At 39.4% G+C, this 13,250-nt stretch overlaps 1 protein-coding gene across 1 annotated transcript in view; it reads right to left on the reverse strand.

The window, feature by feature from the left end:
* mrpl11 (mitochondrial ribosomal protein L11) overlaps nt 1-13,250 on the reverse strand; it is a 46,085-nt gene that overhangs the window by 27,933 nt on the left and 4,902 nt on the right. Inside the window, exon 3 of the mRNA XM_042419629.1 lies at nt 4,813-4,991. Coding sequence (XP_042275563.1) covers nt 4,813-4,935 — 123 coding nt within the window. The 5' untranslated portion in view covers nt 4,936-4,991. The remainder of the gene's footprint in view (nt 1-4,812; nt 4,992-13,250) is intronic.

A 13,250-nucleotide genomic window follows, 5' to 3' on the forward strand; every position in this document is an offset into this window, starting at 1 on the left:
TAGCCAGAAGATTTTATTTGACACTCAGCCAAAAAATCACTAGGAATCAACAGAGACCATACTACAGGCCCACATCTGACTGTCTTGGGTTAACCGTATCAGCAACGCATCAGCCTGGACTTCTGCCCGTCTGTCCTGGAGTGAAACCGCCGGACCACCTGGTAGGCTTGCTGTTGGGCCCTTGTTCTCTCAGGGACCAACTGCACCCGAGGAGTTGCCTGGGAGCATTGTCAGCACTGGAGGCGCCTTAACAGTGGAGCCCTGCAGGCAGGCAGGCCTGCACCTTGGTGGGAGGCTGCGTAAGTGGACACAGCCCTGCACACCAACTTCAGAACCAGCTGAAACTGACTCGTCTTTACACGACGCTTCAACAAGCAGAAAAAAATCCACAGCTTTCTAATGAGAAGAGTTGATGTCAGATAGAAATAATTCCCTTAGATTTCCCCTAGCACCTCGCTGTTCTTTGATAACTTTAAATCACATGCTTCAGTCACTATCAATCACTATCACCAACTCAGTGATCAATTTATCTCAATATTTAAAGATCTTTTATTCATTTGTTTTTATTATTTTCTTCATTATGTACTACTTAGTATTATTTACTTAATGTTGAGGATTAATGTCTTAATTGATGATGACTGACTGACTAAGTAGTTGAGTGATGAAGTTACACTATTGGTCGAATGCTGCCACTTCCTGTATCTGTTTCATATTAAAAGCCCTCTAGCGTTTCATATTAGGGGTGTAACAGTACATGTATTCGTCCCAAACCGTCATGGTATGGACGATATGGTTTGGTGCATGCAGTCATAAAAAGAAGATGCTTTGTGACCCAAACTATTACTGTCAAAATACTTAAATGATCCACTTAGTCCAACATGCGGAATAATAGTTATAGAGTGCAAGTTCCGCGCCAAATGTTTTGGCACCACACCACTAGCAAGCTCATGGGTATGCTAGCTGGCTTAGCCAAGGAAGCCTGTTTACTCTGTAGTGTCACTGCCTTCACATTGACAAACTAGAGACCCATAACACTGACCGAGTGCAACACTATTATTAAAATATGCTCCGTTATCTCTGTAGTGAAACAATACCACATCTCCCCGTCCCCATAACGTGGTCAGACAGTACGTCATAAGAACCAGTTCATAGAGAGAAAAAATGTAGTAGTAGTATTTCAGTGAAGGTCGTGGTTTGGTCCCTCTGACTGATATATTATTATATATGACATCATTTGATTATTAATACTGAAGCATCATTGTGTAAGCAGCATGTTTCTGTTGTAGCTGCTGGAGGTGGAGCTAGTATCAACTACTTTATATACAGTTAGACCATAAATCAGCATAAAACAGCTGTCAGCAGGTGCTCTGACTCCTTGCAGAGACAGGAAGGTTGTTTTCCTTTTCCACTGCAGCACAACTAAATAGTTTCAGTAAGTTTCCACTGCAGCACAACTAAACTGTTTAAGTAACAGTTTTGGCCAATGAGCCATTGATAGATGTTTACATTTTAAAAGACTAAAAGGTTTTCTGCCTTTTTTTCTGCTGTAAAATGAACTGAACCCTGACCCCAAAACTGAGGTACATACTGTGTACCGTTACACCCCTGTTTCATACACAGTCCAGCCAAATACTAGGTTTTGACCTGGTCTAGTTAGTTTGTGTGTTATCTTGAGCTGTCACAAATTCAAGATCCTTCAAAATGATCAATTCAAACCACAGTGTGTTAGGGAAGGGAAACTGTGTTTTTTGGGGGGAAGAACATCCAAAAATACCACATGTGCTCACTGATGCTGACACATCTGCACTCATGTCACAGTGACACTGTTTTATATGATGTGAGACACACAGAGGATTGTTGAAAAATGTATGCTTGCTATTGTTGGAGATTTTGTGTACAACTATTGGAAGCTTCCCAAAGAGGAACTCCATCGATTTTACACACCAGAGTATTTACAGGTCTTGGGGAGCAAGACTGCATATGTGAAAAAAATTGTAAAAAGCCTTTTGTGGCTCCAGAGGGAGCTGCATAAAATCTGATGAATTGCCTCAAGTGATTGACTGGGGAGGAAAACTGCAAGTTTGAAAACGGAAAAAAATCTGCAGGTGTGGAGTTAGAAAGAAGTGAGGTTACCAGACCTCTGTAGCCGGCTCCTCATCCCTGCTTAAGGCTGGAAGCTCAAGGCTACATTAGTATAACACACCCTATCTACAACCAAACTGTTGGCGGTCGATGTAGCCAGGCTTGTGTTATGATACTTCAGGTTCTGTAGCATCGATTTTTAATTTTTCTTTTTTGTTAAAATTGTCCATAGTGAGTGCAACTACGATATAGGACTGCAGTGCTAAATCAGTGGACTACACTGTTAAAAATATGCCCTCTGCCATTCAAGAAATGTGATTTTGCTACAAAAAAATATGTTTTTGCATAAAATATTATAGGTGTACAATGCCATTTCTGTTAAAAGTTAGTTAACAAGGTGGAACAAATCATATCTGATTGATATCTAGATGTTCCTGAGGGAGGGCGTGCCACCGATGTGCCACACATTAAAAACTCAATGACCTTTACAGTCGAGTGTGAGTGACAATCCGAGCGAGGTACTTAATTCTTAGCTTCAGCTCAGAGGGAACTCCGAGGTAGCTGAAGGGAAGGAAGATTTAGCTGCTCGTTAAATGTGATCTGTAAAAAACTTTAAATCAATTATAGATCTAACTGGTAAACAGTTCAGAGACAGTAAAATTGGGTTATTACAGTCTCTTCACTTGGCAGCAGTTAAAATCCTGGCTGCTGCATTTTTGAGCAGGAATAAAAGAAGCTGAACTGGGATGAGATTAAAGCACAGATTCTCCTTTTTACTGGATGTTTCTTGACTGCAGAAATCATTACTGTACTACTCACTGTATTTGCCCTTCAGAAGTCACTGTTACACTTCAATCTCAAAGGTTCTGACCACCATCTGTGTGTGTCTGCAAGATTCTTCATTAAACTTGTATTAAGTGATTTTTTGGCCACCAGCTCCTGAAAAAAATATCTGGCCATGTTCACCAGCTGGTCGATAACTTTGTCTGCTGTCTGGAAGCTGGGCAGGTTGTACACAGTCGGTTTGTTGAGATTTTTTTGCTGGAAACAGCCGCCTGCTGCATCTGGAGATGTGAGTGAATAAAGAAAAATAAAGTTGCGGGCTGTGAAACCAAAACAATGTGTTGAAAGACTCTATAAAGCTCTGTAGAGCCGAGAGGAACTGCAGGGTGATGTCTCTGTGGGTTTGTTACTATCAGCAAAAATATTGATTATCGCAGCTTTAAGGCTGGTCTCTTCGGTTCCCTCTGATGTGGAAAACTCTGAGACTCCATGACTCAGTTATAACTTATGGAGACATTCGGTTTCAGCAAAGGTAGAACTGAGTGTTTTAGATGAGACATGGACATTACGTTTATAAATGATGCAGCATGTGGAGTGAGAGATGGACCGACACTAAAACTGAGATGGAGAGAACAGAGAGGGTTGAAAAAACTTAAAACTAAATGGGAACAAAGCATTGGGCAGGGAGAAAATGTGCAGGCCGACTAAAACAAAGAGGTAGTTAAAATGTTATTAAGGAGAGCAAAACAGCAGAGGAATGTGTTTAAAACAACTTAAAGGAGCAGTAATTGTGAGCACTAAATCTAAGTCTGAGTCTGGCTGGTGATCAGGTTTCCAGTAATGAACAGATCCTATGTTATAGTTTATGTTGTGCAGCAAGTGACAGCAAAGTACATAATTTTCAACAGGACCTTGAAATTATGGCACTGTTGCTGTAGATGTCAGATGAGAGAAATATGAGACTTTCAGATCATTTAATATCTCTCTGACACCAACATTGGTTTCCTTCCTGATACCATTAAATACGTGCAGTGTAGCTCCCATTTCTTTCACTTGTGTTCACGTTTCCTTTTCTCTTGTCTGAGTGTCATCATTAAGTCACAGAGATGGATAACTGGGAGGATTGATGAGCACTGTCTGTTAAAGAGGCTAAACAGATCATTTGTATACAATACACTTGTGTGATCAGTTTTAAGATTAGATTAATACACAGACGGTCAGCATGCAACTTTTTCAAATACAAGAGGATGATTTTATTTATAACTAAAGATGATTCAGCCTCAGTTATTCTATTCCCCCTGTACTGTTCATTGCTCAATGCTTGAACACTGCTGAGTTATTTTATTATTGTGCCAGCTAATACATAAATTTTTGTAGTTGGAATTGGCATCGGTGGTGAAAAAGTTGTGTGGTGCATCCCTGAGCAATAAAAAAAAAACAAGACAACCTCAGCGGTCCCTGTGGAGCAATTGAAGCAGGAGAAAGTATATAGAATTTAAGACAAAACCTTCACAGGTGCAATCCCATTTCATCTGCTGCTTGTAAAGAGTGAGGCTAATGCAAACGGACAGCTGTTGTGGATTGAGGTGCTGGTGTCTCTGGCCTGGAAACAGCGAGAAAATAGTTGCAGACTGAGGCAGAGCGTGGCACCCACCTGCACAATGGAGCTGTGCGACTAGAATAAGAATGGATGGGAATATGAATAGAGCTATGGGAGGAGACAGAGGTGGTGATGAGGATGTACGGAGAGGTGACTGAAGGGGAGAGAGGCAACTGTGTTTTCGGCAAAGTGACAAAAGGGAAGGATCAGGTTGTCTTGCAGTTAATGAGAGCTGTGTGTTGGAGGACGGCTGATAAAATGAAGCTCTGCTCCGGCAATTACGTTAATAGTCCTGATTACTTGAGGAGAACAGATGGAACAAGAAGTGGAATCGTAAGTAATTTTACCTGCCCGAGGATGGGGCCCAGTGGGGGTCCAGGAGCTGCTTGTCCTGACCTCACTATAGCCCGGATTACACCGCTTACATCCAATTTTTTCACAGCCTTGGCTGCCTTGGAGATCTTTGACATCCTGGTCTGTGTGGAAAGCCTTAAATCTGCCTCGAAGTCAACAAAGAATCCATCCACTGAAAAAGCAGAAGAAAAACAAACAAATTAGCTTTTCAAGCATAAACAAGTGCAACAAATCATTTACACGCTGGGCTCATTAAATGATCATACAGTCAAGTCGATACCGATACCCACAGGTGAAAACCGCGCCTTTCCATTGCAGCGGGCGAGTAATTAAGAAAATCTTTGCCTTCGATCGGCTCAGTGAGAGCCACTTTCCTGGAGGTGTTTGCGGTGCGGATCAGCAGCAAAGTGAGATGCTCGCTACGTTGAGGAGCCTGAGACCTGGCAGGATTTAAAACTTCTCTCTAGAAATCGCGGGACGCATGCCAAAATGCCTCGCCTCCATCTCAGATGTGTCACCACTGAGCTCCCTGTGCTGCAGCAGAGCCTCCTCCTCCATCAGTAGGGGTCAAGTGTCAGGGGCGGAGGAGGGATAAGTGACAACACTTATACACGGAGGAAAGGGGTGGAAGTGTCATCGTTGTATATGAACGCAAAGGAGGGGTCATGTTTTTCATTCCACCTTAAAATGCATTTGCCAAATTAGGAGTCAATTAGTGGAGTGGGGAAAATGGCCTGAACTCCTGGCCTTTCTCTAGGGAGGCAGAGCACATAAAAGCAGGCCTATAATCCTCTGCTGGAATAAAAGTGATACTGACACGACTTTAAAAAAAAAAAAAAGATCAATGACTGGAGCCAAGGGACAAATAGAAGTTTTAAGGTTGAGCCTTGTGATTCGGGGGAACGCTGCATTCAATAAAAATAAGTACTTGAGGGAAGAGAAGAGGTCCAGCAATGATTCTTTGAAGGCAACAGAGGGTATCCAATTAGATCAACAGAAGAGACAGTACCAAAAAGATATATGGGACCTCATGCTGCTTCAGAGCAACAAACCAGGAGAAACCGCTCCCAAGAAAAGTTGCGATTCTATCTGGGCTGCTGATTATCCAGCAGCCGTTAAAGTACAACCACCATGAGGCAATATTTGTAAGGGCATTAAGGTGATCCGCATACTGCAGAAAGACTCTCAAATAGAATCCATTTAGTTTGAATTCCCTCAATAGCCGTCTTTACAATGTAACTCAAATACGCTGCTACTTTTCAGAGGTCAATTTCACACTTCTCTCCTAATGTGCTCAGCTACTTCATTGTAGAAAAATTGTGTTGCAGTTCAGATCAATTTTGGAGCCAGTTAGAGACTGCAAAGACCAGTATGGATTAAATCTGAACTGAGAAAACCCTCTTCAGTTATCAAACAACGACAGAAACACTCATGAATCCTTAACTGGTGAACTGCGGAAAAATAACTAAAACAGCAGTTTGAGTGGAGAAAAAAAACCCAAAACGCTACAAAAAGATATCGCTCAGTAAAATGACATATTGTACATCCAGAGAGACGAGGCTTAACTGGAGTTTTGTGACTTAGAGAGAAAAACAATTAGAGCCAGCATCAAATGTTGGGTTTAATTCCAATTTGGGGCAATGGGAATAACAGTTCTGTGAGTGGGGGGAAATGACAACGTCATGCTTTAATGCACCGCAACTCCAATCTCTGTTGGAGTATGAATAATAAAACCGCAGTTCCCTCGCAAAATGAAATCACTCATCACAAGGCAGAGCTGAAGAAGAATTGACCTACATAAGGCATCACAACTGCACTCACAGTAGGTTGCACACAGCTGAATTTACACTAGATTCAAGGAATAAAGCAGAATTAAACTGTGTACGGCTGCGGAAACATGGTTCAAGGCTGTACAATAAGCTTCAATCAGAGCTGGGTTAGTGTTTTTTTTTTTTTTGCTGTGAATAATCAAATCAAAGCCGCAGTAATTCAAAAGGAACAGACACAATTTTGAGCTGCTCTTTAAGCGGAATATTACATTCCTACGGCAATTACTGGCAACAGCGTCGTCGATAACAAGGAGTACACAGGAAAAAGCAATTTGTCCGGGCCTGCGTAGTTACTGCATAAAAGCACTTTGTTAAAATGTGCTTGATGAATGACATGCCACAAAGCCAGCATTTAAATTATAACCTAATAGAAGGAAGGTGAGATGAGCCATAAGGGAACACAAACCACCGCCGATGTTGGACAATTTTCTAAATTGCCGTTACAACCGACAATGCCTTTTCCTTTTTCCTACAATTTCAAGTTCTCGCCCTTGCAAACATTCACTAAGGATTTGGTGTGAAGTCTTTATTCATTCTTGTGTTTTTTTTGGTTAACGAATCATCTCTCACCGCCAAAATCCAAGCAACTGTTCCTCGGTCTCTCTGTCTAGGAAATCTGGGAGAAAAAAAATTGGTTCTCCAGTCGCCTGTCAGACAAACATCAGGGCTGGAAACAAAACATCGCTGACAGAGGTAAACATGTCAATAAAACTCAGCACACGGGTGAAAAAGCAGAAGGATCACGCCTGTCACGATTATGTGCAGGTTTCCATGAACTGTTGTGAAAGATAATCTGAAATTAGACTCCCGGTGTAGAAACTCATTACGTTTTTTTTTTTTATCATCTATTCATTATAATGTGTCTGAAATGTCTGAAGGTTTTCACAGAACAGTAAGAGCGGTTTCTGTGGCGGCTTTCAACATAATTAAAACTGACTGCGCTCCAAGGATAAAGCTGACTTTGATTAAAGAAATTAATCAGTTTTCTATTAAAAAAATGTGGGCTTAATTGCACCGGTGAAGCCCACCGCTGTTTGTTGTTTAGGCTATTAGGCTCTCTTTTAGTCTTCATTAAGGAGACAAACCGAACAGCGGGGAACGTCAATGATGCCTCTAAATCTGTTATTTTTTACTTACAAGTCAAGGTTGGCAGTATCATTCTTAAATAATGGAAGAAAAGGTCTTTGAGGCATCTCTTTGGTTTAAAAGTCCCAGACTTTCGTCAATGTTATAAATGATCCTGACATTGAACCGGCCGGGAGGACGTCATGTCTTCTCTTTATATCTTTCACATCTTTTTACTGCTGTCTGATGAAATAAAAATCTGAATACTAATTGATTTCTCAGTGGGATCAGGATTTGTGCCTGCGACAACACAAATTCCAGTCTGGTTCAATAACCTTTGTTGCACATTATCTGCCTTCTCCTCTTTATATCTCTGCTAAATTAAAAATCGAGTAAGTGAAGTCAATGAAGAGAGATTTTCTGATAGCGCGGATTCTGTGTTGCCACATGAAGTAAAGAATCAGATATTATCATCCTATCAGAGAGACACTCTGACAAAGACTCGTTTGAGTGGACATGCAGTGGTAACATATAAAAGCTTTTTCCACGGTTTATTTCTACCAGAGCATCTTTATGTGGTTGGTTTATGTTTCTCTTCAGCTAGTCTACGGCCCGTCCTAAACCATCTTTGTAGGGTTGGGGGTCTTATGCTCCCTAAGGTTTGATACCAACATGGTTAACTGTTACTTTAGGTTAGTGTCAGGAAATGGAAAATGTTTCCTCTGTATGTTAAAAAAAAAACAAGTAATTGAGTTTAAATTGCTGAGATTAGAGCTGCAACAATTAGTCGATCTGCAGAAAAATAACATGTTATTTTGATAATCAATTAAATGTTTCAGTCATTTTTAAAATGTCAAACCAGCTCCAGTTTGTAATTTGTGAAGATTTGCTGCTTTTCTTAGTCTTATGTGATGGTTAATTCAATATTTTGGGGATTCAGAGTGTTGGTCAAACAAAAAAGGCAATTTGATGACAACTAGAGCTGCAACTAACGATTATTTCCGTCACTGATTAATCTGTCGATTATTTTTTTGATTCATTGATTAGTTGTTTGGTCCAGAAATTTCCCAAAGCCCAAGATGATGTCCTCAAATGTCTTCTTTTGTCCTGACCAACGGTCCACAACCCAAAGATATTCAGTTTAATGTCATAGAAGACGAAAATAAAAAGTAGAGAATATTCACATTTGAGAAGCTGGAATCAGAGTATTTGGACTTTTCTTTTCTTACAGAATGACTCCAAACGATTAATCGATTATCAAAATAGCTGGCAATTAATGTTATAGCTGTCAACTAATTAATTAATCAACTAATCGTCGCAGCTCTAATGAAAACACTTCGGGCTTTAGGAAACTGTGACAGACATTTTTCACAGTTTTCTGGCAAATGATCGATCAAGATTATGATCAGCTGATCAATAATGAAAATCATGGTTAGTGTCAGCTCTAACTGGGATGTAAACTTATTACTCTAGTTTTAACTCTTTTGTATGTAGAATTTTGTACAAGTCATGGCAAACTGTGATGGTTTGTTGGTGGTACTGATGCCACAACTGGACTCCTGCATCCTTCATATTTGTGTTTGTGATTTAATGTCTTCTTTCCCTTAATTAAGGATTTACTGATCCAATGTTTTCTCTCCAGATATGATTCTGGTGCCTCAGAACAGGATTTCTACAGATAACAACTTCTGATCTCATACCAGTGATCCCTCTCTCTCATATTAAAAGGATAGGTTCACAATTTTTCAAGTCTTTCTTAAAACAACAGTCAGGTGTCTATACAAACATTGAATCGTTCCTCCCGTTCATACTGGATTTAAAAAGATCCCCTTCAAATGTGCTTTCACTGTAAGTGATGGGAGACAAAATCCATAGTCCTCACTTTGTTCAAAAATGTACTTAAAAGTTTGTCTAAAGCTAATATGAGGCTTTAGCTGTCTGAGTTGGTTAAATCAAGTGGATATCTTCCAAAGTTATTTCTTTTTATAAAAAAACTTTTCATTTCCCAAGACAGTGTTTCCCTATGATTGAAGTATTGTAAGAAAAAAGAGAATTTGGCACTAACGTTAAGAGAAATTTGCTTGATTTAACAAATTGGGACAGCTAAAGCTTCAAATTATCTTCAAATAACCTTTTACTACATTTCTTTTCTGATTAGAGCAAGAAAAAGCAGTTATAATGTTCATTTGGGCAGCTGAATATTGTTTTTTTATTACTTTTTACCCGATGCAACGTCCTCTCCAACTGTTCCCCATGTGACGTGATAACATGTTATCTACAGTTTCTGGTCATTTCCAGCCCTAATTAAGATTATGTCAGTTGATATATTTAATTTACTAAAGCACACTTCTGTCCAATGTGGTAGATTTCACATGTGCGATCCATTACCTGATACACATTTCCTCTCCCAATGGCTAAAGCATTCTTATTCCAGTCTCATCGCTCTGTATTAAAATAAAACCCATTTCTTATTCCATCTCTTTAAACAGATAAAACCTGTCAGGACTCATTTCCAAACAGAAACCGTGATTTGGATTCTTTGAAATTACAAAAGAAATCATTCTTTCTTGTCTTCCAAACACACTAAAACCAGCTCTGACAATCGGTTTTTATTCAACCCTTAGTTTGGCAGTCCATCTAGTGGTAGAGTTCACCTTTACATTTTATATAAAAGGACATTAAGCTGAGAGATTAATTCACAATAAATTAGCAGTGCAGTAAAGACTTCTCAGATGGCCTCTGTCACCACTAGACGTCCTTGCCACCAAATGGATTTAAGACAAGCGGGAAGAAAGGCTCTGGAGACGAGCTGATGTCCCTGGATGCTAATAGAAAAAAAAAGAACGCACAACTAATAAAATTATAAAAGCAGTTTTATGTTTCTGCCCGTCTTTGAAGAAAGGTTTGAATACCATTAGAGCCACAATAAATGACTGGTGTCCTTGAATGCATAATATAGCAAAACCTGTGTAAACAGCACAATAGATAGCACAGGAAGAGCCTTCACTGACAGCAGGGAACTGTGGGAGGCTGTATCTGCTTAGATGGCACCATGTTATGAATTAGGAGCCACAGATTAATTGTAATCAATGAACCTAATGCAGTGGCCAAATAGAACAAATGTACTGGGCTGTGATCATTCACCGAGCCACAGGAGACACTTTCGCTAAGATTAAGAGAAAACGTCAGATATGAAGTAATAGAGAGCCAGTCATATGCCAGTGCTGTTCCACTACATTAGTATTCATCCCATCAAACTTCAGCCCTGGAGCTATTGATTGCTGAACGCCAAGTGCTGAAGGCCAGTCAAATAAAACGAAGAACTCAAGAAGAGTCTGAATGATCCCCGAAGACTGGAAAAGGGAACTAACATGACCTGGTTTGGCCCAGATCTGAACCTGCAGGTGTCGTCGCTCCGAGCTCTTAGCTAATTTGTGCATTTCAGAAATAAACGACTTCACCGTCACGTCCAAACTATCAGAAATAAACTAATTCTACATCAAGTAATTTGATGTAACACGAGATCTCATTAGCTTTTAACTACAAAATAAGCAGCAAATGGCAAGAACTGCTTCGTATCAAATTTTCAGTGTGCAATTACCTTGGAAAAAATAGATTCTGATAAAAGGTATTACCACTTTAAATTCAAATCACATTTAGCTGATATTCTTACTCTGCAGACAGACATTTAATCTGTGCCAAAATATTTATCCAAATTGGAGAGGAAAGGTTTCAAGTGTTCAGCATGTTTTAAATTCAAAAGAATCATTATACAATGTCGTTTCAATCTTCACAGAACATTGAGCAACGTCATCTTTCATTATATGCTGAGTTACATTGCTGTAACAATTGGTTGATCAACAGAAAATTAATCAGCAACTATTTTACTACTATTTTGTATTTTGGTGTTTTGTGTCACTGTAAACTGATTATTTTTGGGTTTTAGACAAGACATTTGAAAAAGTTACCTTGTACTGTGGGAAATTAAACAGGCATTTTTCACAATTATCTGACATTTTATTAACCTAACACAACAGATGGTTTGTTACACAGAGCCATCTGAGAAGTCGTCCTTGGAATCAGTTTGGAAAACTTTCAAACAAAAAACAAAGAACTTGGCAGCTGATTGGATGAGACCTTGGACATCACCATCTATCAATCAATCAGATCAATGAACCATATCACGTAGTAGGAGAGCACTGAGGAGGAAACACAACAAGCTGCAGTCTGAGGAACTTTGAAAGTTAGCTATGTAGTTATATAAATACTCTCCAGTTCTGATATAACTGATGCTATAGCAGCATCTACACTGACCTCTTTAGGAGCCGCCATTGTTGTTTTGGAACGAACAGTCGCTTCTCGCTGTCGTATCACCTAAACCACGCCTTTACCTGCCAGTAGTTTCTGATTAGGATGCTGATTGGTCCGAACCACTGTGATGTCTCCTATCATCTTGTGAGTCCAGCTGCCTCGCAAGGTAAACAGCTTATAGACTAAATAATTAATCGATTAATCGATCGATAATTAAATTATAATTGTTAGTTGCAGCTCCACAGATGATATTGGATATTAAGAAACATTTTTGATATGTACAGAGTGGGACATTTTGCCGCTGAAAAATCAACCCGTCAGTTTTCTCTGGTGGACAAATTATATAATGGTGACGCTGTGCCTAAACAATGTCAAACATCTTTGGCGATTCTGTGCAGTTTCTGCAGTTCCAATACAGATATACTGGCCCAGCTGATTTACCAACTGGGCTCTAGTGCTTATTAAAACATACAACTATATGGTCATAAGTAAGTGGGCACCCCTGTCCACATACTTTTGTTTTATATTGATCTGAGGCAGTTTTCAGGGCTTAGACCCAATTAATGTCAATGCTACAAACTTAGAGTTGCAACCATTATTTTCATTATTAATTAATCAGTTAATGCATTTTTTGTTTTATTGTTTAGTGTATAAAAAGCTAGAAAATAATGAAACATGTCACAACGTCCCAAAACCAAGACGACGTCTTCAAATTGTTTGTTTTCTTTGACCATCAGTCCAAAACCCAAAGATATTAAGTTTCCTATAATCAATCATAATATCTGACAAGCTGAAACCACCAAATGTTTATTTTTGCTTGAAAAATTACTTAAACGCTTAATTGATTATCAAAATAGTTGCAGATTAATTTTCTGTTGATTGACTACTGGATAAATAAACTAATGGTTTCAGCTCATTTAATAAGTTGCCAAAACATTCATCAAAACTGCAGGATAAAAGTTTTCTTCTCTCAGCTTGTTTTCCAGCCCAGAACATCATTATACAAAGTGTAATTTCAATTTTCACATACAGAACATTAAACTAACTGCTATCTGTCATTATTGGTGCCTGATGTAACATATGTGTCCACACAGTTTCATGTTCTTTTGATCTGTTGCTGTTTTTAATGGTCTGGTTATGCTGGTGCTCACTTGTCTTCTAGCTGTTAAGCAGCCACCATGCAAAAATAAAACAGTTAATGAAGGCAGCGGCTGTCCTCTGCACTG

Source organism: Thunnus maccoyii, chromosome 8 (genome assembly GCF_910596095.1).
Source record: "Thunnus maccoyii chromosome 8, fThuMac1.1, whole genome shotgun sequence".
Taxonomy (NCBI): Eukaryota; Metazoa; Chordata; class Actinopteri; order Scombriformes; family Scombridae; genus Thunnus; species Thunnus maccoyii.